At 41.5% G+C, this 11,227-nt stretch overlaps 1 protein-coding gene across 5 annotated transcripts in view; it reads left to right on the forward strand.

Annotated features, from left to right (window-relative positions):
* The window catches only part of NFATC2 (nuclear factor of activated T cells 2), a 127,303-nt gene that overhangs the window by 114,963 nt on the left and 1,113 nt on the right, over positions 1-11,227 (forward strand). Inside the window, exon 10 of one of the 5 annotated variants that reach the window (XM_030533167.1) lies at positions 3,662-3,749. The exons of the other annotated variants lie outside the window; for them this stretch is intronic. Coding sequence (XP_030389027.1) covers positions 3,662-3,705 — 44 coding nt within the window. The 3' untranslated portion in view covers positions 3,706-3,749. The remainder of the gene's footprint in view (positions 1-3,661; positions 3,750-11,227) is intronic. 5 annotated transcript variants of the gene reach the window in all.

An 11,227-nucleotide genomic window follows, 5' to 3' on the forward strand; every position in this document is an offset into this window, starting at 1 on the left:
AGTCATAAATTCAGCCCCCATATGATAGTTTTCTGGACATTAGAGGGGTAGAGCCTCCAAATCAGCTCAAGATACCTGATCTGGCTTGTAGGAAAGGAGGGAAAGTACATGAAAGTTTTGCATGAAAGTGCATTTTCTTGATTTCCAGCTGACGCAAATTCTTCCTCCAGCTCAATGTGTAGGCAGAGTTTGCGCCTATCTTAGAATCTTCTGATGAGAAACCAATGATAAAATACTGTAATCCATCAAGCAAACAGGAAATCACACTTCTGAAGCAAAAATTGCTTTGCAATTGCAAATCAACAAACCTTCCCTTGCTGAGAAAAGTTAAGTGACAAGTTAATGTGTGCGTCCTACAAACACTGCAGCACCAGTTATTCCCAGTTCATGGAGAAGCAATCTAGAATCCTTAATTCACTGACATCCAGTGGTCTTAAAAAGGGAAAACATTTCAATAACTGAAACCACCACAGATAACCCTTTATTATCATTTAAAACTCTTGACACCTCACTCTCCATAATGTGCTATCTTTGTGTGCTATCTATAATGTGCTATCATATTAGCTATCTTTTCCCATATTAGCTATATTTGGGCTTTATAAATAACACCTCTCTCCCATTTGCTGTTTGTACTTGAGATTTCAGTCCTCTTATTGTGGGATCTTAATAAACTGGTTTCCACAGAATTAAATAACCAGTTTAACTGTGTGAAAGCCCTCTGGCCACAAAAGTATAATGACTTAACCGGTCACTTACAAACTCAGGTGTGACTTATTACTGATTTACAAGGCTGTAACTATTTGCCTGATGTGAAGTATGGCAAAACAATAAAGGAACCCAACAGCTATGCACACAGTTATAGGAATGGAGGCTGGGACCAATGCAAGTTTCAAATTAGCTACGCTCTGGCAAACAGCTCCATTTTTTCTCTCTTTATACATTTATTTTTTCCTTACTTCATTGGGAAGAAAATGCCTTTAAGGACCACTTTCCTGGCCCAGACTGTTTGCTGTTTATGGTAGTATTCTGCATTTCTGGGTAGTAACTTTTGTTTGAGGATCTCAAAGATGAGTAAATGCAGAGACAACGCTGTTAAGGGTCAAGTTTTCAGACATGTTATCTAATCTGAGTTGCCTCAATTTTTGGATGTCCAGACTGAAACATCTAAGGCCTGATTCTCAGAGGTACCGAGCACTAATACACTTCTACCCCGATATAACGCTGTCCTCGGGAGCCAAAAAAATCTTACTGCGTTATAAGTGAAACCACGTTATATCGAACATGCTTTGATCCGCCAGAGTGTGCAGCCCCACCCCCCGGAGCACGGCTTTACCGCTTTATATCCGAATTCGTGTTATATCGGGTCGCGTTATATCGGGGTAGAGGTGTAACTTGATTGAAGTTTATGCAAACTGCCCTGAGTACTTCAAGGTGGACATCTAAAGACTTAGACACTTAGGGCCAAATTCTCAAATGTATTTAGGTGCTTAAAAATGCAGAGAGGTGGCTCCAGGAGTTAGGCATCTAACCTGCTTAGGCAATTCTGAAAACCCAATTAGGTACTGGCCTGCATCTTTAGGCACCTCAGTACCTTAGAAACTCAGACCCTTAGTGGACACTTTGGAGCATGTTGGCCTCTGTGACTGGGCCAAAGCTACATGACAAGTTAGTGGCAAAGCTGAGAACCATGCGTAGGCGGGCTAGCAGCTAGTCTTGTGCTCTAACCACGAGGTAACACTTTTTAGCGACACATTTAAAGGTGAATTATTGTAAAAGAGTTGAGGCCCAACTTCCCTGTCAGGAGGGACACTGACAATAATAGAAATATGCAAAATCCACTCTGGATTTCTAGGGTCATAATAATCAGTGATGTGAGCAAATTACTGAGCTGTCTAGAATTTTCCCTCAATAGTTGTGATGCATTCTGCACACAGGAGATTTTGGGTTTGAAAGGAACAGACACATATTGTATTTTTTCACTCTACTCTCACAGACCTGCCCAGCTTCCCATTAAGAATTCTGGGTACATTAGCACAACAGCCATTTTCTCTTCTTGGTTCCTTACTTTGCAAGCAGCTCAATTGAAGTATGACAGCTACAGGGTATTCAGAACATCCTGGACCAAATCCAGGCCCCCTGAACTCAATGGGAGTTTTGATATTAATCTAGGTGGAGCTAGGCTATAGCCACAAGTGCAAATATTACTTAATTGCAGCGCAATGTATTTAGATTCTGTTTTGCATCAGCTTTCTAGATGATATGTGAGATTCCTGGAAAGATCTTGTTGGTTGGATGGGTTTTGAGTCCATTTAAACTGGGATCAAGATTGGGTTTGGGGGCAGAATTACCATTTACTTTTAAATATCTAATGTGTTTCAAGAGTTTGCTCAATTAAATGACATTAACAACCTAGCCGGTTATGTGAAGGATGGTGAGAGAGAGAGAGGAAACACACAGCTAATGGAGAGGAGAAGTAGGAATAGGTCCAGGAGGTGTTTAAGTCTATTCTTTAAATCAGGGAGTGGAATTTTGTAACAGATGAATACATTAGGAGTAATTCAATCAGTAGGAGCTGAGTACCTCTTTCTAGATCCCAGAATGTATCTTTCATTCTGTTGTTTACATAACTAAGAAGTCCCTCTGTATTTTTTACCAGTGTAGCTTGCTGCAGCTTGGCTTCTTCCTCCTGATATATCTGAGTCTGTACCATAAGAAGTGGATGTGCTCACATGTTCAAAGGATAGTTTTCCAAGATAGAGGGTATAACGTATTTCAGGTACTGAATGGCAGGATCAAGCACATAATACCTGGCTGCACCATCTTAGGGAGCCAAGTAATACATTTCTGTTCTGTATACAGCCAACTGAAATCTAACTGCAAAGACATTTCTGAATCTCAAAATTAGATTTCTTGAAAGAGCATTTTTATTCCTTTAATACTATGATGATTTCTTTTAAATCTCTGCACTGTGTTTAAATAGGAGCCACGGCTTTCACAATGACTTTAAAGGAAATCTAAAGATATCTGACAGATAAAAAGGAATTGACTATAAAGTATGGCCATTTTATGAGAAAAAAGTTTCATCTCCTTTGTGGTTGAAGCAAAGCTGTAACTTTCAGAATTTCTTTGCAGATAACTTTCCTGTTCTTCACAGAAAATGCAAAAATCTAATGTATTTACATGGCCATCAGGTAATCTAAAAAAGGCTGAGATTAGATCTGGCATATTTGTATCATGTTTCATTTGGGCCACTAAGATGATAATTATATGGAATTACTGTAAAAGGCAGTGACTAGTCTTTGACCTGGCTTATAAGACACATGAACCTCCTGTGCCTCAGAAATCTCAGATCAAATTATTGGCACGTCTCGTACAGTTTGAATCAAGGTAATTTATCAGTATAATTTCTAATATTCATTTTTAGATAATAATATCAATTAGGAAATGCAACCTCCCCCCCCAGTAAAATAGAGTGCTGGATCTGAGCCAATAAAAGGTCAGCGGTTAAGTTCTGCCTTGTGTATTGTGTATGCCGAAATGTCCGTTTCATAAACTAAGACACACAATGAAAGAGTAGCCGATAACTGTAACATTTGGCCTTATGAAATAGGCTGAAGGTTACAATTTTTTTCTCAAAAATGATTTTGCAAATCTTTTTCAGAGCTGATAGATACACACCTTAGCTGGATACAAAACATTATATGAAACAGAATGACTGTGATCTTTGATCCAAGCAATCAAAGTAAAAGGTAATTAATATTTTTCTACCTTTTCTCCAGCTGTGTGTTTTCTTAACCTTATACTTATTTGAAAACAAAATTAAAAATCCTGCCCTTTTAATTTGGCTTAAAAGCTTTTAAATCTTTTTTTTTAATTCCTCTTGCTTCCATTTTATATACCTTGTAGATTTCCTGAAATATCTGGGGCTTGGTGGGCAGGGAAAAGGCATTGGATTGTGCATGCTCTGTGTATAAGAATATTGGCATTTACATGTGGTACCTACTCTATGTCATTAGAACACGCAGTTCGCCTGGGTGTATCAAACTGTGTTCCTAACAAACACGTCACTCTACAACTGTGAGGAAAGATTGTCCTCCCCACTCCTCACTGTGGGTCTCTTATATGCAGTCAGTTCCTTAATGCATAGTCTGCACTTGTTTCACATGCAGAACCCCTGACAATGTCCATGAATAAGCAGGATTTCTTTCTTAACTGCAGCACAGAGAAGAGAGGGGAATTCATCTCCTTTACTGAGAATTTTGGGCCATATCCTGCAGATCTCACTGTCACAGGACTCCACCTGGGCAAGAGAGTCCTCTCACTGTCACTTGCCGTGGTTTTATGGTGGCACGGCTGCAATGATGTGACTAAGAATTACTTCTGATTTATGCAGCTACATGACTCAATGCCCACCACGCCCAGTGAGAGTATTTTCTTTGATTTCAATGATCATTGGGTAGGGTCCTATGTGAGAAGAGAATCAAGCTCACTTTAAGTGGCATGACATCCACTGTGGCCCACTGATTAGAACAGAGCATTGCTTGACTGAGAACTCCATCATCTCCCCCTTTTTTTTTTTTAATTTTTAATCTTTTCTTGGATATTTCATTTGGCTCAAGCTTTTAAATTTATTTATCAAGATGGGGTTTGATTTTTTTTAAATGCATTTATTTTTTAAAACTGTGACTTTATCATGTGCATGTAAACTTGAGATCTTGTATCGTCAGCCCATGACGTTAGTAATAACAGTCCTTTTACTGTGAGGATGTTAACCAGCAAAAATACAAAAGCAGTCCTTGTGCTGCTGCTGGATAACATCCTCAGAGTAAAAGTGCTAGCAAGAATCCTTTACAGCTTCTACTCTTTTTAAGTGGCTGGACTTGAATGTATATATGGGTACTACAGTTCCCACTAACTTCCCTGTTGCAATGGGTTTGGTGGGTTGTTTTCTAAAATTCTCCCCCCTCCTTTTTTTTTTTTAGGGATTTATTATTCATCTGTAAAAAGTTGCTCTGAGCAGAAGCCTGGCACAAAAGAGTTTTGCAAATCAGAGTTTTGACCCTGTTTTCTTTGCCTTGCAGAGTGCTGCTTTACTACAAATTTACATGCAGGCTTTTTGCAATAATGCAGATTTAAACTGAAAAGTCAAGAGGACATTCAATTCTGGACCCTTTTTCTAGTAGTGTAGCCATCTGTAATTTAAACCCCTCCATGGTGACTCCAGTGGAGCTATGCCAGATTGCACCAGCAGAGGACCTACCTCCTTGTGTAATGTGGACACAGCCCTTTGTAAAGCAACATACACACCTGAGCTGAGGGTTGAAAGAATTCAGATCTTTCATATGGATTTTGACTCTTAGGGGTTTATCTCTCTAGGCTCATAAAGGCCACAGTAAAATAGCTCGTCACAAACATTAATGCATTTATCCTCACACAGACTCCCATGAGGCAGGTGAACGTTATTATCCTTATTGAGCAGACTGGGAGCTGAGGCACTGAGAGTTTAAGTGACTTGCCCAAGGTCAGGCAGAAAGTCTGTGGTGAGCTGCAAACTGCACCCAGGTCTTGTGAGACCCAGTCTAGAACCTCCAGCTACAAACGCTTCCTATGGCTCCATAATGTCAAAATCATAGCAGATGGAATCCACCCCCTTGCACAGAGACCGAATACGCTTGTGCAAGGAAACTATGTAGCACATGAAGGGGCAGAATCTGTTCCTCAAGAAAGGCACCAGCCACCACTGTGGCCATAGCAGAGTCCCTTAATGTAGGTGTTTGTGACCACTGAATAGGTGCAGTTGCCACTATAGTCGCCAACACCTCTCCATGCTGATGTATGTGGGCGGGGCAGATGATTTGACATCCCTGTGTGTGCCAGTCCGCTCACCTCCCACACAACAGGACTACCTGTTTCACTGGGGTAGTAAATGCATTTCACCCATTGTACACTAATACCTCCCATTGTTCAGGCAGATTATGCATAACATACCAAACTTTGCTGCGTCTTCACAGAGTCCAAGGGTTGTATATCAAGGCTGCAGTACATTCAGAGTTACAGTCTTTTCAATGGTTTATTGTGGTTTCTGTGTATATTACCTTAAACATAGGAAGTTAAAAATTAAAAATATGATTAAAAAAAAATCAAAGGCCAAATTCTGTAATGGCTTTTTTTTTTTGCATGTGCAGTTTCTGTCTATAGTGACTCATACACATGCAAATCAGAGTTCTTGTGCCTGTAACAATCCAAGTTACATGCTCAAGCAGGTCACTGGAGAGGCCAGTTCTTCAATTCATGCCCATAATCCAAGTCAAGTACAAAATTACCAGTTCAAATTGCACTCACAATATGGCAGCCATCCTACTGAAAATGTGGCTCAATATTGTGCATGACACAGCCAACATTTGCATATGCCAAACAGGTATCTAATAAAAAAGTAACTGTCTCACATTGCTCAGGTGCTTATTTGCATGTGCAAATGGGGGGGGGAGGGCATTGTTGCAGTCATAGTTTTGAAGGCCCTTAGAAAACTCGACAGTAAAGTACTAAATAATCCAAAGAAAGGCAGACTGCAGTAATGCATGGTGTTTGAGCCATACTGTTGCTTGTAGCTCCAAGTATTAGGGCTTACGCATTCCATATTAAATGGGGTCACACACAGGGATAAGCTGCAGTAGGAATTCTGGCCTGAGAATTTCCCTGTTCTGTTCAGCTGACATCAGATATTATTTAAATGTGCATTCTTTATTATTTACTTTCCATAATGTTTTTTATGTCCTCCTAATGTGGCTTGTCCTGTTTTATCAGCTCTTCTGGTTTCAACATAGGTGACAGCACAGTACAAGGCAGGCACACAACAGGCACCTTAAGATGAATACATTTTATTTATTAGTCAGATCATTTCTGTTTACTCCCAACTAATGAGTAGCGATGCTGGACTAGGCCATTTGTCTGCTCTAGTGTTGGACAGTCCTTTTTTGCTAAGGTTTTCCCCTGCCCGGTACTTAGACAAAATTGGATGTGATTGTGTCTGGTATCATAGACGGAGCAAACCATTTTGAATGGCACGCTGCCTCTGCCTTCCCAGCATGCACCATGCATATGAGATCATGTCAGCGGGAGTATGGGGGAAGTGGTCTTCAAAATGGCTTCCTCCATGCGGCATGATTTCCTTTGCACAGTGCATGTGAAGTCATGTCAGCAGGGATAGGGTCACACCATTCCTGGAAATATTGGAATGTCCAGTATTCTGAGGATGCGGAAGTGTCCACCGTATACTGGATATTTTAATTATGGGCATTTCTACACTACAGGTGTAAGTCGACCTAAGATAGGTTGACTTACAGCCAGTGCAATAACTACTCTCCTTTTGTCGGTGGTGTGTATCCTCACCCTCAGTACTTCCACTGACTGAAGAGGGGCAGTGGGAGGGGGAGCTGAGAGCCAGGGCTCTCAGCTCTGCACAACTCTCCACTGGGAGTCCAGCTATGCCCTCAGCTCTTGTCTCCCGGCTCTCAGGCGGGAGCAGAGGGCAGCCACCTGAACGTCTTGGCTCCCTGAGCAGGGAGCCTCTGGGCAGCAGCCCAGCTGGGAGTGGGGAGCTGGGGGCTGCCAGGCTCTAAATGCCCAGCTTTCTTGACAAGACAGCCAATAGCTGATATAAGTAACACAGCGTCTACACAGACACTGTGTCACCCTAGCTACACTGACGTAAGCACTACGCCTCTTATGGGGGTGGAGTTATGATCTCAGGATGTAGCAGGGCACTTACATCGCTGGGACAAAGCTGTAGAGTGTACACTGACATAATTAGGCCGACCTAACTGTGTAGTGTAGACCAGGCCTATCCTACCACAAAAAGAGAGACATTTAGAGATGAAAGTCAGATCAGAATGCAAACTTCCTCCAAAGTTTGGGTGTATCTGGATTTGTAGCTTCCAGTCAGCCCACTATAGAAACTCGGGTCACTAAAATCGGATCTGGATAGGGATTCAGATTCTCTCAAAATACTGGGGAAGACAGGTTCAACATGAATGGTTTCATTCAGCCCAGTGTCGAGATAACCCTGAGCTGGGAAGATTGGCTCCAGTTGCTGTTATTTTAGTTAGTTGTAGCGCAGTAGTGCTGAGGAGTCCCCATTTTGGGCCAGGACCCAGTTGTGTTAGGTACAGTACAAACAGGATTGCTGATCCTTCTCTTAAAGCTGCAGTGTTGTGGCTCACGCCCATTTATAGCAAGAAGACAGTAGCCTCTGGCTAGCTTAATGTACAGCCTTATCGACTCATTCTGACTTTCATTAGTAGTAAATGTATACAAGAATGAGAGTTTGCTCTGCAGCCCTCAGGAACCAAAAGCCTCACCCGCCATAGCACAGACAAACCTCTGCCCTTGCGTACACCCATGAAGCCCCACCGCAGTCCAAGAAACAGTATTCAGTCAGGTTACAAAGCTGTCTGGTTCACTGTGTTGCTCTGCTGTTTCTGTTGTTGTACAGTCACTGCTGTCCACCCTGTCACCTCAGCCAATAAAACCCTGCAATGCAAATGAATGCAACATGCAGGGGAGAAAGTGAAGCTGACTGTCAAATAAACCCTATAACCACTAGATTTCAACTGCTTCACTACATTGTCCACACCGTTTTGCACCGACCAGCTACAGAGTCATCCATATTTGCACTGGAGACCAGATAGTAGCTGTTCTCTTGTGGCTGTGCTGTTAGCCTGGCAGCCCTGCCCTGCAGATTTTGCTTTACTCAAGTTTTATTTTTAGCAGTAGAAACAAAAGAAACAAAATTCAGCATCCCAGACGAATTTCCCGCGGTAAGTTAGGAAGATTAGTTTAGGTCTGTTTTCCAAATAGGGTAAGTCTTTTTCACCTTCTTGTTTCCAGTTAAAATATTAGCCCTCGCTACACTAAAATGACCTCTTTTCATCAGGAAGAATGTCGTGTTTCCATATGAGGTGGCTGTATTAAATTGGCAGGAAATGCACATACAATATGTTTTTGATACACTGACTGAATGAACAAACGTGTTGATAAATAAATCAGCCTGCCATTTCAGCCCACTCCTTTTTATAAAGGAAATGACCCCGTAGAGTTGGTGCCCACTTCTTTCACCTCACTGCTATTTTTAGCAGTCAGAGGCTATGAAAATTTCCATTGAAGAGCTGCTCCTCTCATTTCCTGGTTAGAGAAAACAGGAAGTCCTTTAAGCTGAGCCTAAGTCGGTTTTGCATGAAACTAGAGCAATCTCACCTCCCACTGGCAGTTTGATTACACTGCAAAGCCTCAGAACCACAACAGAGCTAATAACCTTCAGCTATACAGTTGTTTCAGTGAACTTGCACAAGCGGTTATGGGCAGAGGCTGATGTAAGATATGGCAGGTGGAAGTTTAGGCACGAGAAGATAGTAAAAATCCCCTTCGCTGTATAATAATTTTTTCTAGCATACCTCTGCTTTTCAGTAGGCACCTCCAACAATCAAATCGAGGTCAGGCACATGAAAGCATATCCTGACTGGAATTAGGAAGACATGCTAAATTCTGAGGTGTACTGCTAGTGGGATTTCTGTGCATGGAGAGGTAGAGCCTACTTTCCCTCTCAATAGGTGTGTAAAAGCCTTGAATGCATTGAACTTAATACTGCTCTGCTGCATCGGTGTGAGGAGTCCAAATCCCATCTGCAGAATAAAGCACAGATCACTGCACTCTAGTTTTTTTCAAAAGGGACACTATTATAGTATGAAACACCAGCTGGTTTGTTACACTGGCACTGCATCTTTTAAGCAGTCCTTGCCCTTAACAGGTTCATTTTCTATGGCCTCTTAACATCTGGCACTGCATTTTTATTCTGTTGTTAGGTTCATTCTCTGATTAATTAAAAATGGTTCACTGTATTTCTATCTCTTTCTAACCCCACTTCAGAAAAGCATCTCCTTATTCAGATAGGGTACTGAAGCATGCACATAAGTTCTTTCCTAAACTGGCGTTTCTCTCTCTCTCTCTCTCTCTCTCTCTCTCTCTCTGTACAGTGGCTTGGGCAGAGTATACATACTGTTTTAAGAGAACTAGTTCCAACAAAAATTCAAATGGCAGTTCTAAGTTCCCTGTGATTGCAAGAGCAATTAGAGATGGGCCCATTCAGATCTGGAAATGGATCCAAAACTGAATTTTCACCAAAGATTTGGGGCAAGAAGAGAGTTTGGATCTGGTGTTCTGAACTAATCCATCTGTAATGCACCCCCAGTAATTGCATGCAAAAATTAGTAAGGTACTTACTATTGTGAGCATATAATCAATTTGCACAAGCAGTTGAAGTAATTTTGATCATAGATCTGGGCTTCTAAAATTTTGAATATTTGGTTATTATGATTTTAACAAGAATTTACCAAGATCGATTGAGAGGCCCATATATTCATAATTATGCACCTTATTTGCAAATGCAATTGCCATGATTCTGAGAGGTTAAACTGAACCCACAAATAGCAAATTCTGGCAAAAATATGCACACATAATTGCTGTGCCAGATACAAATCAGGTAATGTCACCTTCAAAGGAGATAGCTACCCATTATCTCCATTTAGCAGTGGAGATATGGCTGTAGGTTTTGCATCAGTTGTTCCGGCAGGGTCTAATGCTGCTTTGAGTTGGTATGTCCTGGTGTGTGGGGAATTTTCTTCTTCTGCTGAGCTTGGAGGGGGCGGGGGGCTATCTGAAGGCCAGAAGAGGGGATCAGGAAATCCTTCCCCGTCCCCACAACTCACCTTTCAGATCCGTGGATCCTACACATGCCTATCACTACATGTGGTGTACCTCATCCAGTGCACTAAATGTCCCAACAACAAATATGTGGGAGTACACTTCCCAGACCTGAAGAAAAGCTCTGTGTAAGCTCGAAAGCATGTCTCTCTCTCACCAGCAGAAGTTGGTCCAATAAAAGATATTACCTAATATCCTGGGACTGACACAGCTACAACACTGCATACTACAGTAGAACCTCAGGTTTATGAACACTGTAGTTATGAACTGACTGGTCAACCACGCATTCATTTGGAACCGGAAAAAAAACAGCAGCGACAAAAAAATAAAAGGCAAACACAGTTCTGTGTTAAATGTAAACTACTAAAAAAAGGGTGAGGGGTAATTTTTCTTCTGGGTAGTAAAGTTTCAAAGCTGTCCTAAGTCAATGTTCAGTTGTAAACTTTTGAAAGAACCACCATAACATTTTGTT

The sequence above is a fragment of the Gopherus evgoodei genome, chromosome 14 (genome assembly GCF_007399415.2).
Source record: "Gopherus evgoodei ecotype Sinaloan lineage chromosome 14, rGopEvg1_v1.p, whole genome shotgun sequence".
Classification (NCBI taxonomy): Eukaryota; Metazoa; Chordata; order Testudines; family Testudinidae; genus Gopherus; species Gopherus evgoodei.